We start from the raw sequence: 14,039 nt of genomic DNA on the forward strand, positions 1-14,039 counted from the left end.
ATGTGATCATCCAATCAGTTGTAAGCAGAGTTTTCTTACCCATAATGGCCTGCATCCAAATAGGCAAAACATATGACTTAGTCTGGATCCTGTACCTAGTTCTTCATCATCTGATCTCCAGTTCTTTGAATTTGTCAGACTTGGCTGCTTATGAGTCTCACTTGCTGATCTTGGTTTCATCAGCCCCTGAAACTATTGCTTTGATGTAAGTTAATCACATTACTCTCTCTCTCTCTGAATCTGCAAGTATGTGTGTATGTGTTGTGGTTATTTTGTGCCACCAAGTAGGAACTGACTTATAGTTGACCCCCAGTGGGTTTTCGGAGGCAGTAAATCACACAGGAGTAGTTTGCTCATCCTTCTTCAGAGCAACTGGTAGATTAGAACCATATGCCTTTGGATTTACAATGTAGCTTCTTAAGCTTCTTATCACTAGGCTCCCAGAGCTCCCATGTGTGTGTGTGTGTGTGTGTGTGTGTGTGTGTGTGTGTGTGTATTTATATTTCTTTTTAATTGTAGATTATGTATGTAAAGTACACACATACATAACTTCTCTCTCTTATCCTGTGTGTATTCACACACACTTAACTCATTGGTTTTCCTTCTCCAGAGAATCTACCCTTAAAAAGATAACTATAGTTCAGTAAATATATCTTAAGGCCTTTTAATGAGTAATATTGTTTAAGTATTCTGATATCTAAAAGGCTTCTAAAGACAGAAGAAGAATTGATCCACTGAGCTGTGGTGTTGAAGAGGAATACTGAATATTCCATGGACTACTAAAGAACAGACAGATAAGTGTTGAAGAAAGTGCAGCCAGAGTGCTCCTTAAGGCAAAGATAACAAAGCTTTGCCTCGTATACTTTGAGCAAGGTGCTAGGAGAGGCTGTTCCTTGGAGAAGGACCACAAGCTTGGAAACGTGGAGGGTCAGCAAAAGGGAGGAAACCCCTCAGCCATATGGATTGACACAGTAACTACGGCAATGGGTACAGATGTATCAAGCATGGTGAGAATAGCCCAGGGTAGCATAGGATGGGGCTTAGATCTGTTGATCATAGGGTCTCTATGAGTATTAACTCGACTGTACCTAGCAACAGCATGAGTTTAAAATCTCTTATAGGGGCATACATTCACTTTGTATTTGCTGGGGAAGGATATAATATAGTACTGATTCAACAACACACTTCATAAGTCAAGGTTCCAAACTGATCCTTACCACTCACCATCTAGATAGCCGACTGTGTAACCTTCCTAACTCTTTGTATCCTGTGGTAGGAATCACAGTAGAACCAGACCCCCATCCAGTAAGGACTTGTCTCAGTTCTGGGAGTCATATGGCAGAGACAAGTCTTTTCGGAAAACTGCCTCAGCAGCAGTTAGTTAACTTGACAGAAGACACACTGCTTTGTGCAGGAGCACATGCTGAATGAGTGTCTGAAACACTGGTATAAAAGGCTTAACCATCTCAGTTGAACTTGAGCCAATGGAATTTTTAACCTGCATGGTCATACCCCTTCTCCATCTACCTATTCTTTCTGCTTCCCTTATTCCTATAGGTACTAATCTCAAGAATGTTCCTTAATAAGCAAACTAACTGTTGTTTGGCTTCCCAAGGAACTCATGAAATATCTTCAACTACAGAGTGAGACTTCACAATGCCTATCTGTAAGAGTTTGGGAGTCGTATATCACAATGCCTATCTGTAAGAGTTTGGGAGTCGTATATAATAAGTATGCTTAGTTGCTTTGCACAGAGCTTGGCACATGCTAAGAACTTATTATCTAGACTTTCTATTACAAGCTATGAACAAGCTCTGGTGTTCAGAGATAAACAAGCACCTACTTAGAAAATCATGAAACATATTGAAATAAGTAGATTTTAAAAGTGTAAGTTTCCATCAGGAAATTAGAAAAGAAAATATTCTAGGTGAACATGGCATTCAGGAGAAGATTTGCAGGAAAAGTATGAACTATTTAAAAAGTGTGTAGTACTATATTTGGCTATAACATAAGTTACCTGGGTGAATGTGTGTGGAGAGAGAGAAAGGGTGGGATCACACTTCAGAATGCCTTGAATATAGGTTTAATCCATTCAGTATAGGGAAATATTACAGACATGTTTTGCACAGCAAGCATGATCTGTTTAAAAAAAAACAAAACCATAAAACAAAAAAAAAAAAAAACACAAACAAACCAAAAACCAAAAAATGAAAACAGCATGTCTTTTAAAAATGAGAGGATTATTGCAAAACCCTGGGAAAGATCACAGTATAATTGGGATTTTCACAATAGATGTATAAGCAGGAACCAATAGAACTCTTCATGTGAATACCTACTCTTTAAGATCTTACAAAGGGATAAAAAAATGGCAAAGGAAAACAGAGTGGTGCCACGGCCGAAGATAGGTCTTCAAGCTACGTGTTTGAGTGAGGATGGCTTATGTTCACTTAAATGTAGGGTGAAAGTTTTGGGTACTGTAATAAGAAATTTTTGCTTGGATTTTTGGATGTGTTTTGCTGGAAGTCCTTATGAAATAACCAAATGACAAAGTGTGGCCACTCAACAAAGCAGCTAAGATGGCACCTATAATTCTAGAATCATCAAGAGACAAGGCTTCGGGAAAGCCTTGACCACTCAACATGGCAGCTAAAATAGCACCTGGTAATTCTAGAATCATCAAGAGACAGAGCTTAGGGGAAGCCTTGATGTCTAAGAGATAGCATAAGAACAAAGACAAGGAAGATGCCCTTTCATAACACCTACATTTTAATAGTAAAGGGTCAAAAAAAGAGACAGAGGTACGGCAGTCCGAAACTTGGATGAGGAAGTAACCAGACCAGTGAACATGGCCAAGTGAAAGGGGAGTGCTTTCTGCAACAAGGCGTGATCATCAGGATTTGATGAAGCCGAGAAGTCAGGAGCCTTGTGAGGTTTGTCGTGTGGACAGAGCCCTTATGAAGCTAGATTAGGATGTACCAGGCGGATCCACGGAATCAGTCCAGTAGAACTTAGAAAGACAGCTAGGATAGGAAGAGTGGAGGTGTACGAGGCAGATGAGAAAGACACAGGTAAGTTTCAGTAGTCTCACCATGCACTGGGCACTATTATAAATCCTTCCATATGACTCATTTAATTCCCAAAACTACCCTGTTAAGAGACAAAGGCTCTTGTTATCCTACTTTGTCTGTTTTCATTCAAAGGAATAGAGGAGAGAGGCGCCTTGCTTAAGGTTTCCCAGCGGTTGAACTGAAGATAAGCTCGAGTCCCACTACAGCACCACACTGCTGCTCTGTCACTTGCCCTGGGAGCACTTTTTGACTCTGCTTTCTCTTCCCATGTGTCCCCTGACCCCTAATGGATGCCAGGTCCCTTTCTCATCATTCTACTCCACATTTGGGTTGACGCCTTCAGGACTTAACACAAGCCTCTCTGTCTCTCCCCCAGGCCACAGGGGTCCCAGGCCAGCACATCCTGGTGGCTGTCCTGCCTGGTTTGCCCACAGCCGCCGAGCTCTTTGTCTTACCCTATCAGGAGCCAACGGGAGAAAGCAAAAGGTCAGCCGAGGACCTGGAACAGGTGAGTCCCCAGCAGTTAGGATGGGTCTCCCCGGGAACCGCGTGGGAGGTGGGGGAGCTCCAGCTATTTGTTACTTTCTAGTTTCTTGTTTATAAACTGGCAATTCTAGCTGCCACTTCACAAAAACACACATGAAAGAGAATTGACTGTCTGAATGGCAGAATTAATCCGTATTTCCACCCTCCGGAATTCTCTGTTATGTTTACACTGAATTATATCTACTGATTGATGTACGTACCGCAGGCTGATTGACACTGGAGCTGATGTATCTATGGACCATTGTTGCTTTTATGTACTGTTGAGTTGGAACCGACAGTAGTGGTTTCAACAGTGGGTTTTCATTCACACTGGAGGAGATGACCCTTGTTTCTCCCACAGAATAGCTGGTGGATTTGAAGTATATGTCTTTGGATTAGCAGTGCAACTATATGAGAACAGTCTAAGGTGATTGACCGTTATATGGAAGCTGAACCCAGAATAAAAGCAATATAACAAGAATGCCATGAAAATCAAGGGAAAGTCTATCTCAGTTTTAAGAAAACTTGCATGCACAGCTTTAGTTTGCTTGGCTCCACAGTCAACACTCTTGGCACCAATAGCCAGGAAGTTAAGAGACATATTGCAATGGGAAAGTCTGTTATTAGGGACCTCTCCAAAGTACTGAAGAGCAATGGTGTCTCTCAGGAGACTAAGGTGCATCTGATATAGGCCATGATCTTTGCAATCACTTCTTATGCATCAGAGAGTTGGACAATGACTAGGGAGTATAGATAGAAGGAGAATTGACGACTTTGAGCTGTGGTGCTGTAGAAGAGTATTGAGGGTACCATGGTCTGCTAGGAAAATAAACAGATTCAACCTGGAGAGTGTTAAACCAGGAGCCTCCTTGGAGGCAAGGATTCTGAGGCTTCATCTGACATACTTTGGACATGTTGTAATGAGGGACCAGTCCTTAGAGAAGGACATCATGCTTGGGAGGGTGGAGGGACAACACAGGAGAGGAAGGCCCTCTGTGAGGTGGATTGATTCAGTGACTGGGGTAATCAGAATGGATGTGTCAGAGACAGTGTGATTGGCACAGAGTAGAGCAGGGTTTAGTGCTATTGTACATAGGGTCACTATGAGTCGCAAGTGACTCAATGGCACATAATAACAACAAACAACAACATACATTAGCATTAATCTTTTTTTTTAATTTTTTTTTTTTACCTCTGTACTAAGATGAACTGATTTGGTTTAAAGTAAATACCGACCTCAGACGATCTCAGAGGTGTCCACTTCCTCCCTGAGTGCAGCATCTTTTGGACAGTGTGTGCACGTGTATGTTTGTGTGTACCTCCTTGTCATCTTTACTCTTTCCGCTCCTCCTTTTAATCTCAAAAACATGTCCCATCTCTGTAGTGTGGATCAGTATGTTGTCCTTATTGTTTCTCCTCTTTGTTCATTCCATTACAGTGATTGGTCTTGGCCTGGTTTCCCTGTTAGAAGCCACGTTTCTCAATTCTTCCAGGTAGATAGATTAAAAATAGGATTCCTCGGAGCCACTAAATAAATATTGGCTTCTTTTCCTTCAGGAACAGGAGCTTTGCAATTTACTTTGAATAAACCCATAATCAATTCCCATGATCTTTTAGTCTTCCCAGAAGGTTTTCAAACCTCCTGTAAGAGCCTTATTAACAATAACCCGAAATTATGCCGTGACCCACCTCCGAGCTCCTCCCTCCACACACCTTCCTTTCAGCTGCTGCTTGCTCACTTGGCAGAAGAGTCACCTCTGTCATTTTCCCCACATGCAAATAATGAAGCACAGAGCTGTCAAGGAAAGCCCTGTTGAACCCCGCTTCCCAGTGAGCTGCAATTGAAGGACGGGGAGCAGATAACCCATCATATCTGCATCCGACCTTGCTCACCCCCAGCACTCAGCTACAAATTATTGTCTGTACCTGCAGGTTAAGGGGAGATAATAGGTTCTATCTTGTCACAGCCCTGCTGAGGGCCCAGAGCAGAAGCAGATCCTTCTATCAGACCTCTAGTTAGGAACATTTGCAATTCTTCCTCTTCTGGAAATCTTATTGATAATTCCACAAAATCCAGGTTATCATCTTTTCAATTATTGAGACTCTCAGTTTCTAACCAGCTACTCTCTTCAGCATCACATTATCTACACATCTCTTTTAGCACTCTTTATACTTCCCTCTGAAAGTGTGACATTTTCTAGATGGTTCCTTGAGGGCAAGTGCAGAAAAGATAGTCTACTTTATAAGACTTTGATTAATTTTGAAGACGTGCATCTTGCCTTTGACGGTCTCCCTCTCTGGACTCGTTGCCCTGTCTTCTCTGCCTCTCTGGGTGCCTCCTTCAAAGGCATCTTCAGACAGCTGGGTGAGCGTCCTCAAGCCAGCCTGGTATCGCTCACTGATGAACCATTTAATCAGAGATCTGAAGGCAGCTAACTTGTTTGAAGTCTGTATTACTTAACATTCTGGCATACGCACAGGAACTCAGGCCCTTTCAATAGAAAGAAGAAAGATTTGGAGAAATATTGATGAGTTTCCTAGGTTCCTCTCTGTCAGCCATTGCTACAGTTTTAGAGATGAGAACAGAGAGTGCCAGAGAAGTTGAACAATCCAGACGACGTTATACAACCTATACTACTATCTGATAGGGTATTTGAGGGGGTTAAAGAGGCTGTGAAACAAAGCACTGACCTGGTAGTTGATGCTCTGTGAGAGGTAAGTAGATAGTGACAATGGTGACCTGTATGATCATTTTATACGAAAGGGGGGAGGTGTGCAAACTTAGACTCTTTTCTTTTTCAAGTTTAGACTTTTTAAAATAGACTCTAATGATCAAGAACATTTACTAAGAGAGAAAAATAAAGTATTAATAACTTTATATAAAACTGAGAAGAGAAAGACAATGAGAACAGTAAAGGACATATGTGAAGAGACTCTGGTGGCCTAGCAGCAAGAAGCTGTACTGCAGTCACAATGGCACGCAGTTCAAATCCGCCAGCTGCTGCATCGGAGAAGGATGGGCAATCTCTTCCTGTGCTATTAACTGCCTCTGAAAAATCTGCCAGAGGGTTGATTGCAAGTCTACAGTATACAACAACAACATGTCCTGAAATGAGAATGAACACCTAAATTATCCTCTAGTCTACAGCATCAAAACCAAACCAAACCAAGAAATTATGTGCAATTGTTGTTTCTTTTTGAGGAGTGTGTGTTTGTGTGTGTGTGTGTGTGTGTGTGTGTGTGTGAATGTGTATGTTGTTGTTGATTGCCGTCAAGTTGAGCATGACTCATAGTGACCCTATGAACAAAAGGCCTGAGTCCTTTCTATAGCTGTCATCATTTATCAAAGTTCGTAGAGTTTCCAGAGGCATGTTGTTTAGGAAGTAGATGCCACTTCTGCTTCCAAACCTGTCTTAAACTGGGAGCTCCACCAAACACTGTCCCCCATGGGTAACCGTTATGGCATCTGACACCCCAATAGCATAAGTTTCAGCATCACAGCAACCCTAGGTTACCTCAGTAATATGAATGTGTATATATGGGTTTAATTGCTAATGCAATTGACAAATACCTAATTCAAGACTATTAAGTAAAAATATGTAAGCTCATTTGAGCAGGAAGTCCAAGAATAACAGTTCAAGTTTGGATGAACTTAGAACCATTCAAAAACATGGGCAAATGATTCCCAGCCCTCCTTTGTCCTTCTCCCTGACCATCTGACTCTTGTCTTTGCTACCAAATGGGAAATGTGTCTGAGAATAGAGCCACCATGTAGGAGCCATAGGAAGGTCCAGCTTCCGCTTATCAACTCCATCCAGAAGACAGTGTTGCTCCCCTGATGTTGCCAGCAAGAGGTCAGCCAACAGCCATTATAATCCATTGCACAGACACTTAAGATATATGCGAAGAAAAACCAAATCATAGATAGGAATCCCCTTTTAATAGCTGCAATTGAATTGTAGATGGACCTAGGGAAGGCCTAGCCTCATCCCTCTCTTAATAGCCTGGCCCCTTTCTTGTAAAGATAAGGCACAGGTCCCCAGCAAGGGAAAAGTGGAACCCCTGTCAGTTGGCCTTGAAGCATTTAAGGGCAAGGCCCAAGCTCAGAGTTCCTGGCACTCCTCAGCTAGCTTCCTCCGACAGCATTCCCTGAGGAGCTGAGATGTTGGCTTGACTTGAGCTCTCTTGTCTGTGAAACAAATTGAAAATTCCTCTCAGTGAGAAGTACTTGACCTTGCTATCAGTATAGTGCAGGCTGTGATAGTCAAGTAACCCTTGTTTAGAAGGATTCCTTCCACCAGTCTTCAATTCAGATCTCTGGTGAGTGAGAAAAGCTCTCCTGCCCTTCCCTGGCCTCATCAGCGATAGTGCATCCCCTGAGGCCAGCTGCTCAGGTATGAAACCAGGCTGCCCCTGCACTGCCCCACTCCTGTGCGTCTCTCTGAGTCCACTGGGGCCTGGACACTTCGATCAAGCTCTCCTGGAGAGAGAAAAGACCACCATCCTCTGTCTAGGCTGCTGGATGTTGTACTGGGGAGACAGAGAGCAAGCATGTTATCTTTCAGAAACACCAGCATGCGTTGAACTTTGAAAAGGGAGAAAGTTGGCTTTGCAAAAATGGTTACTACACACGTCAGAAAGAATTTCCTCTTCATTGATCATCTTCTCGCATTCATTTGGCCAGTGAAGAGTCAAGAATTCCGGCCCTTCTGCACTGGAGGCTATTTACAGTATTGGCATAATTAAAAAGTACATTATGGAGTTACATGTACAAACTCAAGTTTATTTTCTGTTTACCCTACATATTGTCTGCCCTCCTAGCCAGCCATTAAAACAGGAACTAGAACTGAAAGCAGCGTAGGGAAGAGTACAGCCATAGGGATATGATCAAGGAGACCACATTTCTGGTGATGAAAAATTCAAGAGAGAGAATTTCTACCTTATCTGATTTCCTGTGCCACGTTCTCCCAATGAATCTTTTAGACTGAAGAAGAGTGAGTTAAGTGAGCTACTCTTTCTTAGAGTTTCATTTTAACTCTACTCTTTCCCAGTGATTTGATGTAGGAGTTGTTTTTTATAAACTAGGAAAGATCACTTAGCGGGTAAAAACCTAAAGGAAGATGCCACAATGACTGGACAGGAACCCAGCTATGTAAGAATATCATTGGCATTAACTAAGGTTATCAAGAGAGGCCTCTCCAAACAGGCCACCAAAGTGTTGTCCTTAGTAGTGCTTACTTCCTTTTTATCTACCTGAATGACAAGCACTTTGCCCCAGTGTCATGTTGTCATTTGTCATTTTGCCGAAAATAATTTCCAGTCTGGATTCTCAACTTGTACTATCTTTTGACTTCTGTGTTCTATAACCTTACCAGATATCTCTAAATTTCTCTTTCCTCGCATTTTCTTTTCTTAATGTTTGCCTAGTCAATATTAATTTCTGTCAAGACACACATTTCATTTTATTAAATTGCTCATAACATCTTCTTTTGTCTACTTTCCGTTTGGGATCACTTTCATTCTGCCCAAGGAACATTTCAGTGTTGCCCTCAGAGTCGGTCTTCTGGTGAACAATCAATCCTCTCAGATTTGGGTGACTGATAATCTCTTCACTCCACTGGTATTCTGGGTTGGCAGCTATCTGGGATAGCACTTGGGAGGTTTAATTCTATTGAGTTTGAACCCATATTTGTTGTTTTTTTTGTGGTTATTAAGTTGTTAATGTCAGTTTTATTACTGTTCCTTTGAAAGAAACCTCTTCTCGCCTTTGACTGCTTTAAAAGAGCCCTGGTGGTGCATTGCTTAAGCACTCAGTCATCTCACATCACCAGTTTCCTGTGGGGGGAAGATGTGGTGGTCTGCCTTCATTAACGGCTCAGCTTTGGAAACTCCATGAGGAACTTCTACTCCGTCCTATAGATTCTTCATAATTTGAAATCAACAGTAATGTGTGTGTTTTTTTATCTGTTTGCTTTTACTATTTCCTCCAAGCTTAGTTTTTATCTATTTTATTATATCTCAAAAACAAACAAACAAACAAAAAAACCCTTAGCATACTCATAGCAATCCTGTAGGAGAGAGTAGAGCTTTCTTCATGTTTCCATGCTTGGTATGCACATTTTTGGAAACCAAGAGCCCATTTTTCCCTCGTGATTTAGAAGAGGCTTGACAGAGTGTGTGTTCTTTGTGTATCACTGGTAGTAAGTGACCATTTCAGCCCCTTGCTTCTGGGTATCGTAAGGGTTGTACCTGGACCTCTTCTGGTGATACAGAAACAGATGACCAATTATGACTAGTGAGAAAATGTAATCTGTGTTATTGTCAAGCTAGGATACTTACATGTTAGTTGAAGAACCTTCCAAGCTCCCCTCACTTTCAATGATGAAATGCTGGAGCCACTGGCTGCTCCACCAGGCTGTGTTCTCACGTGGCCACGATGGAAACTATTGTTCACCTGCAGTGGGTGTGAATTATGAGCAAGGGATGTACTCTCATTGCTTTAAGCCCCTGAGAGTTTAACATTGTTACCCCAGCAAAACTTATTCTGGCTGCTGCGCTTGATTTTATATTTCAAGAAGAATATTGGAGGGGGGAAATGCTGTTTTTCTTCATGGTAAACCTGATCTGCCGTATATTTTTGTTTTATTTTCTCCAGTAATTTTCTTTTCTACACTTTTTCATTTTATTTTTGGGAGGTTTCATGTGCCTGCATTTCCTTCAGTTTAAAAGTTTAGGTGAAAGTTTTAAAGATGTTTTCCTTCTCAACCACCTACATTTTCAATCTGCAGTGTGTGTGTGTGTGTGTACATTCTTCTAATTTGGATTCAATTGCTTTCATTTCACGTTTCTTAGCCACGTGGAGATCCTCCCAAACAGTGCAAATTCTGTTTAGCAGAATGTGGTAAATCCTGGGGATTAACGTTAGGAAGTGCCTTTCCTGTAATTCCCATTGATTAACTGGTATGTGCCTGGGGGTGTCAGTTGTAAGCCTCTCAGTGAATGAGAGATGTCAGCAAAAGTGTGCGTGGAGGGAGGGGTGGCTTAAGGAAATGGAAAAGACCCGGTGTGAAAAACAATGTATATGAACTTTACAAGTAAACCAGTATAAAATAAAAATTTTCTATTAAAAATAATACAGTGCTGTATTTTTTTCACCTTCTATTCAGCTAGACCACACTTCACACTTTGATTTTTTTTCCAAAAAGTTTTGTTATTTCAGTGAAAGTTTGCAACACATGTTGCTTTTTCAACTACTCATTCATGTATATTGGTTAATCACATTTATTATAGGTCCCCTTGCCTGATAATCCATTCATTCCAACTGTCTTTGCCTTCATCCTTATTAATATGCATTTATCATCTCTTAATTCATTTTTAACATCCTTTCTCCTCTGTGGTAACCACACCAGAGTCAGTCTTCCTATGTGTAAACTTTCTTCTGTTTGCTTTCTTTGTGAACTGGATACAAGAACATATTTTTAAAAAGAGTGTCCTTGGCTTAGGAGTCAAACAAAGCTGAAAGCTAGTCTCAACTACTCAAATATTAACTGGGCACATTTAGCTGTGTCCTTGAAGCATCATTTTATCTGCCACATAGATGCCAGCACTAATGATTGAGGGATGACAGTAACTTGACCAGTGTAAAGAACTTGTGCATAGATAATGTCCTTACAGATACATGTAATAACTCGTCAACAAATGTAAAACTAATCCTAGATAAACATTCCTTCAAGTGGGCTGGAAAGCATTTAAAATATTGTCAAAATCTGTCAACAGTGGCTCACCCATGTAGTTGAGGAGGGAATACATACTTCTAGTTAAGAGTGATACTGCACACAATGTGAATTTTATGTTTACTTTCTTTCTCACAATGTGTCTTCTTTATTGCATGTCCTTTGATGCAAGTTAAATACATGAAAAATATTTTGTACTGCCAGATTACTTTTGCATAGCCTACCTAACATTGAATATGGTACAGAGATAGTCAATGAACTGATGCTATAAAACAAAACAAGTTCACGAAGTTAATTCTTTGCATCGGAGACTCTCCTGGAGATTATAAATTAGAAGTATGATGTTTTTATAAATTCTGCTTACTGGCTTAGTTATTTGTCTCTGTCACTTGGGACGAAAAACTATTTTCAGACAAGAAATAAATATTACTTCAACTGCTTGAAAAAGATTTTTCTTTCTGGCAAATTCATCATTCCCATTTGTCCTACGATGAACTCTGTTGAACAAGGCGGTTTATTTCTTATAGCTGACAGGGTATTTTATTTTTGAATGAAGGTTTATACACACACACATATGTCCTTTACAAATATAATACATTCCAAAGAGCTCTGTGGTTTAGTGGTAAGAAGTTGCACTGCCAACCCAAGGACTTTTGGTTCAAATCCCCACCAGAGAGACTCCACTGGAGAAATATGGCAGTCTGTTTCTGTGCAATTTACTGCCTCTTGACCCACTTGAAGGTCAGATATGACTTGGTTTTAACTAGATATGTTTTATACATATATAATAAATTATATATAATTATACTTTTTTATACATATGAATGTATACACACACATGCACACAAGCATGCATAAATATACACATACATGCATATATTTATATATTGGATGTGCAGTGTGTGTGTCTTTGTGTTTCATGGCCAAAAAATTTCCATTGACATCTACTAAAAAAGCATATGCTTTCAGATCTGTATAAGCATCGTACCCATCAAATGTAAACAAAGCATTAAATAAGAACTTGAATATTATGACACTTTAGCGGCACACAGAAGAAACTGTTTTACACAGTCACACTCCTGCTCATTGTCATCAGAGTTGGTCTTCCAGCAGATTTTCAGAGGCTGTAAACCTCACTGAACAAGGTTGTGTATCTTTCTCCTGTGGAGAAAGCTGGTGAATCAAACCATTCACACAACTCATTACCCACCAAGGCCCTAGAGCTTCCTGCACAGTATGTGTTGAGAATTCACATTTTTTGTAAATCTGGGCCATTTTGGTAAGAACGAGAGCAAAGCCTAAGAGTAAGACCTGTGGAGCACTTTGAAATTCCCCTGACCGAAACCCAATGCCCACGGAGAAGAGTAGCCTAAGATGAAGAAGCAAGTTGGTTTCCACAGTTTGATCGGAGTGGGTGGTTTTGGGGTTTTTGTTGCTCTTTCCCCCCGCGTCACTTGCCAAATGACAGTGTTTGCGAGGCTAAGCTTGCACAGAGATTCCAGGTGCTGGAACAGGGTCATTGCCAATCATACCAAGTTCCTGTTGTTCAGCAACGAGTTTCGTCTCCAGGGCAGTTCAGTTCCATCACCAATCAAAGGCTTTTTGCAAGAACAGCCTACTTGCTTCAAAACAGAACCATCAGGCCTTACAGAATCGAGAAAGGGCTTGAAGCCATCTTTTGGTGTCTCTGAACCAAATGAAAATGGAAAATAATGAAAAATTTTTAAAGTGGGTAAATGATGTCAGAAAGCATATATAATTAGTCTTAAATGGCACTTATGCATTAAACTGATGGCTAGTCTATTAAAAAGTCAAGCTCTCTTCATATCTAGGGGTAGATTCTTCTAAGACAATATGTTGGTGGTGGTTGTTGTGTTTTGCTAACTCAGAATCAACTCATCACTGACCCTCCAGCAAGTTTTCAGAGGTGGTAAATCACATTGGGAGATTATATGTCTTTCTCCATTGGAGCATCTGGTGGATTTGAACCATGTGCCGTCAGGTTGAGCAGTAGAGCTCCTTACCACAAGGCCACCAGAGTACAGTGGAGTCAGAGCCAACTTCTAAGTGAACCTCCAGTGGGTTTTCAAATGACACAGGAGATTGCCCATCTTGCTGCCACAGAGCAGTATTGAAACAATACTCTACATTGATAACACAACTCTTATCACTTACCCACCAGAGCTCCCTGTGACACTTTTATTTTAAAAGTTGTTGTTATGTGCTGTCGAGTCGCTTGCGACTCATAGCGACCCTATGTACAACAGCCATAAACCCTGCTCTATCTTGTGCCAATCTCATTGCCTCTGACACACCCATCCCGATTACCCCAGTCACTGAATCAATCCACCTCGTAGAGGGTCTTCCCCTCCTGCGCTGTCCCTCCACTCTGCCCAGCATGATATCCCTCTCCAAAGACCTGTGTCTCCTTACAACATGTCCAAAGTATGTCAGGCAAAGCCCCAGAATCCTTGCCTCCAAGGAGCAGCCTGGTTTAACCCTCTCCAGGATGAATCTATTTGTTTTCTTGGCAGTCCATGGTACATTCAATACTCTTCTCCAGCACCACAGCTCAAAGGCGTCAATTCTCCTTCTATCCTCCCTAGTCATTCTCCAACTCTCTGATGCATAACAAGTGATTGCAAAAACCATGGCCTGTATCAGGCGCACCTTTTTTTTTCTTTTATTTAAAAAGTAGGGGGGGAAATTGGCT

The 14,039-nt window shown here is 41.2% G+C and overlaps 1 protein-coding gene across 4 annotated transcripts in view; it reads left to right on the forward strand.

Annotated features, from left to right (window-relative positions):
* Nucleotides 1-14,039, forward strand: part of SORCS1 (sortilin-related VPS10 domain containing receptor 1) — a 675,554-nt gene that overhangs the window by 640,945 nt on the left and 20,570 nt on the right. For all 4 annotated transcript variants that reach the window (XM_006879951.1, XM_006879950.1, XM_006879949.1 and 1 more), the window contains exon 23: nt 3,445-3,576. In XM_006879951.1, the coding sequence (XP_006880013.1) occupies nt 3,445-3,576 (132 nt within the window). The remainder of the gene's footprint in view (nt 1-3,444; nt 3,577-14,039) is intronic.

Source organism: Elephantulus edwardii, unplaced genomic scaffold (genome assembly GCF_000299155.1).
Source record: "Elephantulus edwardii isolate Elephantulus edwardi_28Jun2011 unplaced genomic scaffold, EleEdw1.0 scaffold00006, whole genome shotgun sequence".
NCBI lineage: Eukaryota > Metazoa > Chordata > Mammalia > Macroscelidea > Macroscelididae > Elephantulus > Elephantulus edwardii.